The 13,650-nt window shown below is 36.8% G+C and overlaps 1 protein-coding gene across 10 annotated transcripts in view; it reads right to left on the reverse strand.

The window, feature by feature from the left end:
• LOC117299822 (rap guanine nucleotide exchange factor 4-like) overlaps window positions 1–13,650 on the reverse strand; it is a 91,908-nt gene that overhangs the window by 17,249 nt on the left and 61,009 nt on the right. For 4 of the 10 annotated variants that reach the window (XM_033783354.1, XM_033783352.1, XM_033783360.1 and 1 more), the window contains 5 exons: window positions 11,027–11,261; window positions 10,269–10,452; window positions 7,291–7,317; window positions 3,331–3,390; window positions 414–577 (listed from right to left, as the gene is read on the reverse strand). In XM_033783354.1, coding sequence (XP_033639245.1) covers window positions 414–577; window positions 3,331–3,390; window positions 7,291–7,317; window positions 10,269–10,452; window positions 11,027–11,261 — 670 coding nt within the window. The remainder of the gene's footprint in view (window positions 1–413; window positions 578–3,330; window positions 3,391–7,290; window positions 7,318–10,268; window positions 10,453–11,026; window positions 11,262–13,650) is intronic. The other 6 variants (XM_033783358.1, XM_033783356.1, XM_033783359.1 and 3 more) reach the window with 4 other exon arrangements.

Genomic DNA, 13,650 nt, shown 5'->3' on the forward strand with positions numbered 1-13,650 from the left:
TTTGGAATAAAAACTCACCTGGTAAAGAGCACTGGAGAGATGTTGATATTATAAATCATTGTTAGAAACAACCCCCTCTACAATGATTTAGTTTTAGAGAAACGGGTAATTTTTCCTCCCCAAATTTGAATCTGAGAAAGGCTTAAGGCATGAAGCCCTTCGCAGGCATCTCAAAGCACCAAATTCTATGCAACAAGGGCGTTTTTTTTTTTCATTTCATTATTTTCTTGTAACTTCCAAGACTAATTGAGCCCAATTTTCCAGGTTTGATGCGTCTGTTGGAAAACAGAATTCTTCTTTCTCATTTCTTTTTGTTCAATCAAAGACTTTTGTCTGAAAGAAATGCTCAAGCTTCGAACTACAATTTCTGAGTCAGCTTTTTTAGAAAAAAAGATTGATTAGGATCTACTTACAGACAGTACCGGCCTTTTGGTGAGACTCAAACACTAAGACGCTAGCGAGTTCTCGCTTGACCATCGTGGAGAGATGCGCCAACGCTTTGATGTGGAGTAACTCCTCATAAATAATCTCCAGATCATCAACCGAGCGTTCCATGGGTCTACATGAGAGGTTCAATCAACAGGGACAAACAGAAAAATAAAACACTACAGTTATTCGGGAAAGTTCAAACCCCCCATAAAAAACCGAGTTGACTAAAGCTGCATTCATACTTCCTGCGAATGCAAAGCGAATATTGACGTCACAAGTTCACAACGAATAATTCGCCACAGTTGAGCTGTGCTCGAACATTGACGTCACAACTCTGTTTCGCAACAAAACCAGAGTTGTGACGTCAATGTTCCCTTCGCATTCGCACTCGCAGGAAGTATGAACCGAGCTTTCCGAGGAATAAAAGCAAACAATATAATTTCAAGGATAAATCCACACACGAAATAGCAGTTGGCTTGTATAGGAATGAGAACAAACACAATAGATAATCAGAGCAGCTCCATACATGAAACAGCAGTGAGTAATATCCCCTACAGAGTTGCCGCAGAGTGAGCAAACTGCAATCAGGTTACTGGCCTAATTCTTAATTACAAATTCACATTTTAAATTTTGAACGAACAACCTTAGGCAGACTTAAATATCAAAGCAATAAGTTTACCCATGATGTGAATGACACAAGAGCAGTTTAAAATTAACCGTCTTCAAAAATAGTCTAATCATGCTTATAATAGAAGTACTATGCATCGGTTGTCATAGCAACCTGCTTGGTTGCTATGGGCATCAGCTTAAAATCCTCACTTCAAAAAAGTACAGGGTGGGTTTATTTGAATCTCCTCAAGGAATAATGAAAAACAAGGCAAAGGTAGAACAAAAAAAACATTTTCTTGTCCAGAAGGCGAGGTAAGAAGAGAAACTGCAACAACATATACTACTCAGAAAAGTAGCGAGTCTGTATACAGTGCTTATTGGTGTAAGGGCAAAAACAAGTTATATTCTTCATCCCTGATTTAAAACTAACAACGTATACACCACTGCCTGTTGTACGCATTTTGCTTAAAACACCATTAAAAATGTACAACTTGGTTAACGAGGGTCCTTGCGACTCATCAAATCCCTAAAACATCATTAAAAATGTACAACTTGGTTAACGAGGGTCCTTGCGACTCATCAAATCCATGCTGATCAAATAATCATTTTGTATGACCATTTAAATGTTTAACATTGATTACTTTTCAATCCGCTAGATCTGGGAGGGAATATGTGGGGCTTGAGTTTTATATTTCAGAATTTTATAAAATTATTGTTAAGCTATACAAATGTATAATTTAATGGTTAAAAAAAGTGGTACCAAACCTGCAATCAATTTAAAATGCATATTCGATGTAGGTTTATATGTGTCACATGCACATGCAATCCAAAGGTTCTACATGCCCAACATGAAATAAATTTTTCATAATTATTCCTAAATTATCAGCAACAGAAACACTATAAAAACATGATGCGTTCCGAAGTAGGCTAATTGCATAACCTTATTACAGAAAATTGCCTCATGGGCTGGAGTCCGGTGGAAGATTTTAACATGCAGAAATTAGTTTTGGCTCAAGGTGTTTTGCTTGTATTCTATAGTGCTTCCAGATGCAGCATATAGTGTGTATTCACTAGAATACCTTGAGAAGAGACTAGCCTACATCCAGGGCCCAATATCAAAGAGCTGCTGCTAAAACACCCAAATAAGCAAAAGCATAAAACAATTGTGCTTACCAGACAAAGGAAAGGACACCAGCCAAATGTCATGCCAGTGTATACAACTGGTAACTGGTTTCCTGCTTATATTTTTGCTCAGCAGAAATTGTTTAAGCACTATTGTCTGATTAAGCAACTCTATGAAATTTTGATGGTTACGTTGCAAAGCAGCAATGCATCTTGTGGAATGGAGAAACGATTTCTCAAGGCTGGCACCAGGATTCCTACAAAAATGATGACGATGCGGGAAATAGATATTGAACAATGGCTAGAGGATAAATAATTAAATTTTAGTACAATTTAGAGAGGCCTTTTTTCTTTTGCAGGGGTGTCTTTATTACATCGAGTCCGTTAACTTAAGGTCAAGTGCGATAGACTGGAGCCGATAAAGAACTGATATCGCGGCATGTATATTAAAATTAAAGTATAGTTAGGGGTCAGGGGTCAAGCCAGTTAAAGACACTTCAACAAATTATTTATAGAACATTTTTATAAAAAAACACGAAATCATATTTTAAGAAGCACCAAATTTGAAGTGAATAAAGTTCATAAAATATAAATCTGAGAATCCCTTTTTGCACAATTGAACTCAACAGTACTACATAAATATCTTGTGGATGGTCACATATAATTAAATTGCATCAAAGTTTAATGTGGACAGAGAATGAAAATGATAATGTAGACTGTGCGTAAATAAAAAATGTAGAACGTAAAATATGACGAACCAAAATCAACTAGTTTGAAAAATGGATACCAAAATCTAACATTTAAATGCAACAAAATAAAAACAATTTAAGAAGAACTTTTAAAATGACATGGAGTGGTTGTAAGGTATCTAGTTTTTATTTTATAATCATTTATTTTTTACCATGCAAGGGTAGAGTATTTTCTATTTTTGTTGCATTTTGAAAGTTATAAGTCCACATAAAAATGCGTTCAAACTAGATACCACTTTCGAGTAGAATATAAAACAGAAATGACTGTGTGATGAATAACTACAAATGAAGAAAACGGAAAAACTGTATAGTATATAAAAAATTAAAAAAATGTAAAAAAAAATGGGAAAACCAGAAAATGGAAAGACAAAAATGTGAAGAATAAAACTGTATGGAGACTCTGACGCTGAATCAGCAATACCTGTTGTAAATATCGGCTTGCTGAAGTCGACGAGCCAACTCCATTAGCCAAGGGGGTCGACTGAGGTACGTACAGGTGTTAAAAGGAGGTAGGCCAGGGGGGTAATTTTTGAGGGGTCGGGGTAGGAGGAGTAGACAGTCAGTAACATCAACAATCTTAAGACAGTATTTTGGGGAGTAAAAGACTGCATAGTGCAAATATTTTCAATGGATTGGGAAAGAACGATTAAGAAAATTAGATCTTGGAGACAGGTGAGGATTTCAGGATTTTTTTTTTTTTTGGGGGGGGGTTGGAGTAATCTCATTAGAACAAGATATGTGGTTGAAAAAGGCGTACATTTTTGTCAATTTCCCCACCAAAAAGTGGCCTATTGCAATTGTTCCCCCAACAGGTCTGGAATAACATGAAGGCCATAGAGGCCATTGCCTCTGTTGCCCCTGGTCTTGGGCTAGGTGCCCTTCTCAAAGTTCCCTATAGACGTCAAGATTTTCCAATGGACAGAGTACAGAGAATGTGAGAATGGCATTGCCCTTGCAAAGATAAAACTCCAGGCCTGTCCCAACCCAATACCAAACAGTTAAAACATATCATGGGACGAGATTTTCAAATTTTAAAAAAAATCCCCTTGATCATGGGACGAGATTTTCAAATTTTAAAATAGATCCCCTTGATCAATGGCCAATACATAAACTTCATAACAAAATTACAAGTAAAAGAAGAAAAAATATTACAAAATAACTAAAATAAAACTATTAAAGAAATATAGTGAAACTGAAAACAAGCACCACTATTAACTGTGCATCATGAAAACTTAAAAAAATCAAATTTGTTTAAAAGAAGTCTGAAGTTGAAATGTATCCTCATAGAAACAAAAGTACTTCATGAGTTTAAAAGGCACTGGACACTATTGGTAATTTCTAAAGACCAGTCTTCTCACTTGGTGTATCGCAACATTTGCACAAAATAACAAACCTGTGAAAATTTGGGCTCAATTGGTCGTCGAAGTTGCAAGATAATAATGAAAGAAAAAAAATACCCTTGTCACACGAAGTTGTGAGCTTTCAGATGCTTGATTTGGGCTCAATTGGTCGTCGAAGTTGCAAGATAATAATGAAAGAAAAAAAATACCCTTGTCACACGAAGTTGTGAGCTTTCAGATGCTTGATTTCGAGACCTCAAAATCTAATTGTGTGCTTGAGCAAGAGGCTTTACTCTTCAACCAGGGGTATAAATGAGAACCTTGAAGATATTTTCTCTATTTTTACTGAAAAAGACTGAAGATTTCTGGAATTAATTCGTAAATTATGTTCTCTAAATGAGAAAAATAATACAAAGAGTTCCAAATTTATCATGCATGTGCAAACCATAACACTGTAGTGACGACAAAACTTAGCTGTTGTGCACCTAAAAACATTTAAAAAACACCTTGCAACGAAAAATAACACAAAATCGCTTACAACATTATCGTCGTGGTAATCTTGCAAGGCCTCGGGTGTTAAATGTCATTGATAAAACATCGCTTGTTCAAAAACAACGATGGCGGTAAATTTACGACATCTTCAAATATTTAATAACTGTCAAGTGTCACAGGTGAGCACTCAGTGAGTCAATTTACGATGATGGCTGATAAATTACTTATCATATCCCGTTTTTTTCATCATGCTTTTAAAAGAGCTCCTTTTTGAAGTATATATTAACGGTATTATACAGGATTAGTAATGATTAAAAACATCATTGATTAGTGGTAGTCTGAAAGCTTACTGATTAAATCATTTAAAAATTCACCCAGTCAGTTTCCCTTGTGGTTTATATTTATTATAGAGTTAAAAGGGTCTACCAGAGCAATTTGTTTTCCTTGTGAAATATTTCCCTCTGAAGTGAAGTCCCTAATCAAGAAAACTATGACTGAAAACCTCGGAAGAAAGAGAAAAAAACCCAGATGATTTTGGTTTGGTTATTAGGGCCTTGTCACACAACGCAACTTTTACAGCCAACTTGGAGGCAACTAGACCACAGGACCACTTCGGGTAGCACTTTAGTAATTTTCAAACAATGTTTTACGTCCCCCTAGTGAACTATGAGAGTATTCAAATGTGAATGGATTCTCTTCTTTGAGATTGCCTGGAACTGGTTGCCTTTAAATTGCCTCAAGTATTATGGCCCTTACAACCCAAATTAAAGGCAGTGGACACTATTGGTAATTACTCAAAATAATTATTAGCATAAAACCTTTCTTGGTGACGAGTAATGGGGAGAGGTTGATGGTATAAAACATTGTGAGAAACGGCTCCCTCTGAAGTGACGTAGTTTTCGAGAAAGAAGTAATTTTTCACAAATTTGATTTCGAGACCTCAGATTTAGAAATTGAGGTCTCGAAATCAACCATCTAAACGCACACAACTTCGTGTGACAAGGGTTTTTTTCTTTCATTTTTATCTCGCAAGTTCGATGACCGATTGAGCTCAAATTTTCACAGGTTTGTTATTTTATGCATATGTTGAGATACACCAACTGTGAAGGCTAGTCTTTGACAACTACCAATAGTGTACACTGCCTTTAAGGACAATGTGTATACACAAGCTGAACATTGTGCATGGTTTTTTCATTATTTTCTCCTGATTCACCCAACAGACTGAACCCAAATTTCATAGGTTTGATATTCATGAATGGTTGATCACACAAAACATGAACACTGTCTGTGACTATTTTGTTAGCCCTACCAATCCTGTATAATACTTTGAAGAGTTTTGATATTATAACTTTGTGGCGTGTCATGACCGAGCGGTTAGGAGCACAGGATTCAAGCTCTGGTGTTTGATCGGCAGAGTGTGGGTTCAAAACCCGGTTGTGACACTTGCTACGTAAAATTGGGGAGGCAGTGCTTTCTGCTCTACCGGCCAGGCTTCGGATTGATGATACCCAAGCCTACATCCGTACGGACTGTAACAGGGGTAACCCCGTTTCAGCCCTAGGAGTAGGTGGCAACAGCCTCTTGAAACAAATAATTGTACCCCACACCTTGAAGTGGCCTTCAGGCCTTGTGTGTCTGGCAAATTGCGTATAATAAAAAAAAAAAAAAAAAAAAAAAAGTGTATGAATAGAAAAGATAAATTTACTCGAGGCAAATGCAACCTGATTTTTGTGGTTGAACAAAGAATTGACTAGAGTGGGATTCGAACCAACGACCTCCGGATTAACGTGCCGGCGCTTTACCAACTGAGCTATCTAGCCCTATATTGGCGGTGTCCCTATTTTGTAAATATCTTTGTTCGGGGGTGCCAGTCAGAAGCCATACAACCGTTAACTGCCGTGTAGCCAGGGATCACACCCAAATTACGATACAACTTGGGAAGCGGCAGCTAGGGGATCACCTTAAGGGGATACGACTTTTTGTTTCAGATATCAATATAAACCACAAGGGAAACTGACTGGGTAAATTTGTAAATGATTTTTGGGGTTGAACAAAGAATTGACTAGAAAATGCAACCTGTGATTAAAATTGAAATTCTTCAAAGTCACAAATTAAAGCATGCAAAATAGAGTTATAAATTGAACTTAAATCATTGCTGATACAAAGTTGCATAATAAACCATTATTTAATTTTAGTATCTATTTTAAGAAAAATTATATTATGAATAAAAATAGCAAGATTTTCATGCATCCCAACAAGAGTTTCCTTAACATTTTTGTCAATAAAAATAAACGTAAAGGTCCAGTTTTTTAACTAATTTTCCACACAAAAGCACCTAAAAAAGAAAGAAAAGTACACCAAGCTTTCTAAACCAATTTTATTGTGTGTGCAAACAAAACTACAGAGCACCAGTTTATTGCACCAATGAGAATGACCATCTCATGCACTAAAAGGATGCAGACTACGATTCTTACATGCAATTTGTGCAGCGCAAGGCATGATTGGCCAGGTGAGACTAATCTGCATATTTCCATGGCAACCATACTTACTCATACCCCCATGCTCTCAGTGGTGTGCTGATCACAAGATGTGGATAGTACAGGTCGTAGGTCAAAAGTTGACAGAAAATAATAAAGAGAAAAAGAGGCAAAGTTTTGATGTAGAAAAATTGTGTATTGCATGCAGTGATTGTTAACAGGTTTTAAGCTTGAAAAATGATCAATACATATTCTGCAAATTGGTGCAATTTTATTTCTACACAAACATTTCTACCACAGCCATCAAATAAATGTTTAGACACAACATTTGGAAGTTTAAATAAATAGACAAACAAAAATTTACTTCTATGTGAAATAGTTATTAACTAAGAATGTGCAAAAAGTTGCTGGCCAATCAGGCTCTCTCTCTCTAATGTGCCACCAGGTGCTTTTCAGCAAGCAATTGGCCAATCAAACTTAGTCTAAGAAAGTCAGTCTTGAACATTTAGCAAAATTTGACCAATCCGGATCATAAATTATGGAAAAGGTTGTGAACAAATAACTGTCATTTTGTAATCCTATTTGATTTAGTTGCCATAGTTCTTAAACCACATGAATATGATCCAATGTTGATTGGTCAATAGTTGAATGGCATAAGGGCAACATCGAAAGAAAACCTGCCCATTGCTTGAAAATTACCCATACTCTCACAAAACTTCCCTGCGATTGGTTAGTTGTTAATTTTACTAAACTTCCCTGTGATTGGTTAGTTGTTATAAAACTTCCTTGTGATTGGTTAGTTGATGTACACCTTCACTGCATGTGATTGGTTAGTTGTTAATAGGATGTAAGTATGTGATTGGTTGATGGTTAGTATACACATAATGAATGTTTATGAGTGCAATGGTGCGAATATGTTCATGAGTTGAAAGATGGAATGTTCTATTTAACGAGGCGGAGCCGAGTTGAATGGAACATTCCAGCTTTCAACGAATGAACATATTCGCACCATTGCACGAATGAAAAACATTCATTATTTGTTTTATATAACATCCAAGTAGAACTTTGTCATTTTGATTGAAAGAAACAACTTTCAAAACAAACAATTTCAACTGTAGAAGCCGAATGCTAGTAATTTTACTATGCCTTCTTGCAGTAACACCTGCTGCGTTACCAAAGACACGCGCACGCAGTGATGTTTTTACTCAGCTTTTTCGTTCCATCCGAAAAGTACCATTGCACGCTGGCAGCGTGCCAGCGTGCAATGGTACTTTTCGGATGGAACGAAAAAGCACGGCGAGTGACTCAGCGTGCAATGGTACTTTTATTTGCTATCACGTGACGGACAATCCTCCAATCAAATGGCAAGGATCTGCTTGGGTGTTATATAATATGGGTTAGTTAGCCCTGTGCTTAAAACAATGCAGTGTCATCAACTATGGCTGCACAGTGCACAAAATCAAATCCTACTGTCATCCAAAAAATACAAATTTGATGACTTTGTTCCCCCAATATTTTGGAGAATGCATGGAAGGGGTGGGGGTAGGGTTTAGCTTTAAGACCTTTTCATCATAGTGGAAGGGTATGAGTAAGCACGGAGCAAGAACTTTGTACTAGAAAAAGTTATCCTGCTACCACCATCTTGGTCATGTTCCCCATAACCAATAACAGTAATGGATGCCAATATTCCTTGTACAAAAAGGAACCAGACTATTTCACCTTCCATCCAGCCGGCCTCAGTCAGGTTATATTGCTTTGAATGGGAAAAAATCAAGACGGCCCCACCATGATAGAGGTGTCTAGTTCATTCAAAGCTTCATGAATTTGGGTCCATCGTGGTTGATAGTGCCTGTCCAGAAAGACAGTCTGTCTGTTCCAGATCGAAGTGAAACGATCAAAGGGTAAACTTAATAAAAGTAGTATTTTCCAAAATGAAAGCACTTTGAAAAATTAAGTATACGCTTTAAGCCTAACCTCTATGTTATGGAAGTAACAATTTCCTAGGCTTTCAAGCCTGAATAAAGGAGGGAAAAATTCCCTAAACAAAACAAAAACAGTGAGAAAAGAGCAGATAAACCATAACCGAACAGCAGTTCACCTAATACCATTGATACTAATTAAACCACATTTCTGTAAAAGACACACTGTGACCAGCCAGACTGCGCTGCCAGGCATATGTATATTGTACACGCCACGTCCCACCTCCTTCTGTTGTAAGTTGACACATTACAACAACCGGTTATAAGTACCACACAATTATGTTGCCAAGGAAACCCTAAATCAGCTTAATAATAGCCTAGATACAGCAGGTACAAATCAAACCAGGAAGTATAAAGACATGCAAAGTTGGAGAAAAAAACCTCGTCGGAGAAAATCCCTAGGTCAGGTCTTGTAGCGAGTCCTTCCACATCACACCATTAATTGCTTTATCCTTGGGATAGGACTATCTGACTTCCATTCGAGATCATCCCCCTCACTTCGAACAAGTAGTGTATTAACAAAAGTCAAGAACACATCCTAGGAAAGAACGAGGGTTCATCTTATGATCTTGGTTCCTATGGCAAGAACCCTCCTTTACAGATTTCCTTGATTCACGACCGCAAGTTTACGTATAAATTTTCGCTTTTTAAAAGAAGCCACCCTCAGCTTCAAGATGACACCATAACAAAATCTTATCTTACGACTGGTTCATATTTTATATTTCATAAACAATTAGGGCTAAATTTCACGGCTCTGCTTACTGCCGAATTCTGCACTTACGAACCTTGTAATGAGCAAAAATTGTCTGTTAATCCATGAAAGGTGCTGGATGTAAGCGCGGAATTCCCTGCTTCCGTAAGCGCAGAATGCTTGTGGAAAGCAGATCCATGAATTTGGGCCCAGTATGTGTTGCTTTCCCAGTTTATGCATAGAGTTTGATTCGTTTGTTGCAATGTGCAAGAAGTACGAACCAGTCTTTATTTCGATCACGTAACAACGTTGAGTTCCATTTTTAAGATGCATTGTCAAAATCATCCCACACTAAATTGAAATCCAATTGAAGGACTTACGGTTTTCGTAGGATCATTCTCATCATAGCATCCGGGCCGATCTGGGCGAGGATGACCAGAGTGTCTTGAAACTCGTCCTCGGCTTCTTTCTTCTCAGCGTTCCCCGGCTGGCTACCGATGCCCATGTCATCGTCACGGAAACGGTAGAAGAGGTACTTATCCTTGAAGGGATGCTCTCGACACACTGAAAAAGGAAGAGGATACAATAAGGATGAATACAGAGAAAACTGACTTTTGACATTTTTCCAAATGATGGCTATATCATGTCTACAAAAATTTTTACCAGTACCTATCATATTAGAAAAAATTTTTTTCCAAAATGATGTCATCATAAATCAAGAAAATATTTCACAAAAATTATTTCATTTCTGCTTTCTGAAAATTCAGTGAATGACCAAACTTTACACACATTACAGAATTCCTTGAAAGATATAAAACAAACAAACCCAAATCAAAAGTATTTCTTGTTAAAAAACATCGTCTCTCAAAGAGATTCTTCGAGGGAAAGCAAGTAAGCAAGTATTTTTGTTAATTCCTCAACAAATTTCATACAGTCACTGAAGATCAGCAAAACTAATATTAGACCTTTCTTATCAATCATAACAACGACGTTTCCTGCCATAAGAGTAGATGTAGTTGCAAAGTCCGCTAAGATCTTCGACAGACACACCGAGATCATCTCTTATTCACGACAGCGGGATGTCGACAAACCCCTCTTAACGCTCACAAAGTCCTCAAATGAATTCTTAGCGACTTACCGTGTGTGATGACACCTTCTTCAAGTAGAGCTTGCCACATCCCTACAGCCTGTTGCCGAGAATGAACCAACGTCATCGGGCTTTGTTGTATCAACCAGTCCACCATCTCCGAGCCCACGAGACAGCGTCGGTACGTGCGGAGGTGGTACTTTCGATCTCGGATCATCTGCGGGGAACGCATCAGGAGGATGGTGCGTAGGACGAAACCTGCTCGACTTAAGCGCTCTGACGGGGTCTGATGTGTAGGAGAGCGATAGAAACAGAAAGAAACTGTAAATATTGTTGTTTATCGTCTCCAAATGTAAAAATAAATACATAAAGCCAGCTAGGATAACCCCAATTTTGTCAAAACACCCGACAAGTGTTGTGCTCTGGAGAGTCGCGGTTAGGTTTAGAAAATTGTTTAGCAGTTATTAATTTTCTTCCTCACAGGCATCTGAACAAATACATTTATTTTTAATATTGATGGGAAAAAAACTTCTCAGTAATCGTTCAATAACGTCCAGTGATTTCCCTCGGCTTTACTTGGAAAAATTGAGTGACATTTACCGTCTGATTTTGCGGTCAGGGAAAAAATGGCAGCCTCGATATAGGTGTCGAAAAAACAAACATTTAAACGCGGGAAATGAAATAGAGTGGGTGTCTGAGAAAGGTTTAACACAGATTTCATCTCTGATGGCCATACTCAATAACATACTCAATAACAAAATCTGGATGCGGAGAATTACAGAAATTTAGTTTTTAAAGGATTTGGGTACTTTTTTGTAACACAAAACACAATTACCATAGATTAACATCAAATTTACCTTAACAGATTACTTGCTGAGGTGATTTAGTTTTCAGAAATGAGTAAAACAATGTCACCAAAATATGTTTCACCGGCTAACATTATTTTAGTCTCTTGAGATGAAAATTATTTCTATGGCTTGTTTTACTCATTTCTCAAAAACTACAGTACCTTAGCAAGTAATATTTTAAGGGAAGCTTTTCTACCATCTTTATCTTCAAACTGTGTGAACTTGATGTAAATCTGTGGACATTGTGTTTTTTTTCTGCTAAGAATATAAAAAATATTGTAGGCCTACATGTACAATTATGACAATTTCGGATTACATAAAATAGATCGCACATGTACGACTATGGCACTGAAAGAAGGTAAACGGTTTTCAAATCAGTATCTTTCAACATCGAAAGCCATTTTGCAAAATAACAAAAACAAGAAACAAGACTATAGAATAATGTGGCCGCTTATTTTTCTTACAATACAGAAATTACAATCGCCTGCCCAGAGATTTATTAAAGCTCGGTCCAAAAGGGTTAGAGAGATCCCTGGGGACAAGGTTGACTTAAAAAAATGCAATTAAGGGAACGGAAAATTAATTAATTTAATGAACTTAGTTTTGATTGATTGCAAATATCATCCCCAACTCCCTCCTGTGGAATTTGTAACGGTAATCTTATTTCGGATATGAAGATTTAGTTATGAGTTTTAATATTTTATCCACAGAATGAAATATGATGAAAATATGACGTATTTTTACTGAAACGGTAGTCAAGGGAATATAGGCCTGATTAAATTGATGTAAGTTCTTCTTGCACATTACTCAGCAATATTTTTACAAATTAAATTTTGTCTGAAATTCTGGGTTTGTTTTTGCATATGTTTTTCCAACGATAATTTTAAAGGAGACTTTTTTATAGTTTAAATAATTTTTTTATTTAATTTTGGACCAAAATCAGGACGGATGCATTGACAATTTTGTTAAACCTGTTAATAGTTTTGTATAAGTGTTTTTACTTTAAGAGGAACTTCACAACAAAGAAACCACAAAACATAAATTGGACATACACAAGTTCATACTGATTTCATTTAAGATCAAATTTAGGATGGATGTGCAGACCATTTTGTTTCAAGTATTTGTTTTTCTTAGAGTAAAACATGAAATAACAGAGCGTTGGTGTAAAAGGAGATTTTTTATATTTTAAGATAAATTCATGACAATTAATACCACCCCAAACAAAAATTGAGATACATAATTATAAAAAATCTTGTTGAATTCGTTTAGGATCAAATTTAAAATGGATGCGTAGAGTAATTTTGTCAAATCTGTCAGTTTCAAGTATTTGTTTTTCTTAGAGTGAAACGGGAAATAACCGAGGGTTAGTGTTATTTCAAAAATGCTTCACATGTCTCGTGAGGGTTTAACGAAGGGGCGGAAATAGGTCAAGCAGCTTAGATAGTCAGCAGAGGGGTGCAGGAAATTTAGAGACTAAACCGTTTTGAAATTTGCCTGAGTTTATGGAATTTTGTTTGACATGGTTGAATTGCTCAAGCTGAAATAACTAAGACAAGCAATCCACAAAGCCTGTGATTGGCCCGTAATGTTTTGTTTTATCTTTGTCCAGAACGGGGCGGGAATAAATAATGGACTGATAGCGATGTGGCTTCTTAAAGCTCAAGGCATTGAGGAAAGTGGGAATACAGATCCCGTGTGTTTAGCTTTGGCTTCAGTATTTCAGAAAGAGTTTTAGATGAAATGTAGGAAACAGTTTTTCAAAGTGGCTGTAAACAGAAAGAAAAGGGCATAAAACCTCACAAAATACTTGCAAAGAAAGGACACAAT

This window comes from Asterias rubens, chromosome 15 (genome assembly GCF_902459465.1).
Source record: "Asterias rubens chromosome 15, eAstRub1.3, whole genome shotgun sequence".
NCBI classification, from domain to species: domain Eukaryota; kingdom Metazoa; phylum Echinodermata; class Asteroidea; order Forcipulatida; family Asteriidae; genus Asterias; species Asterias rubens.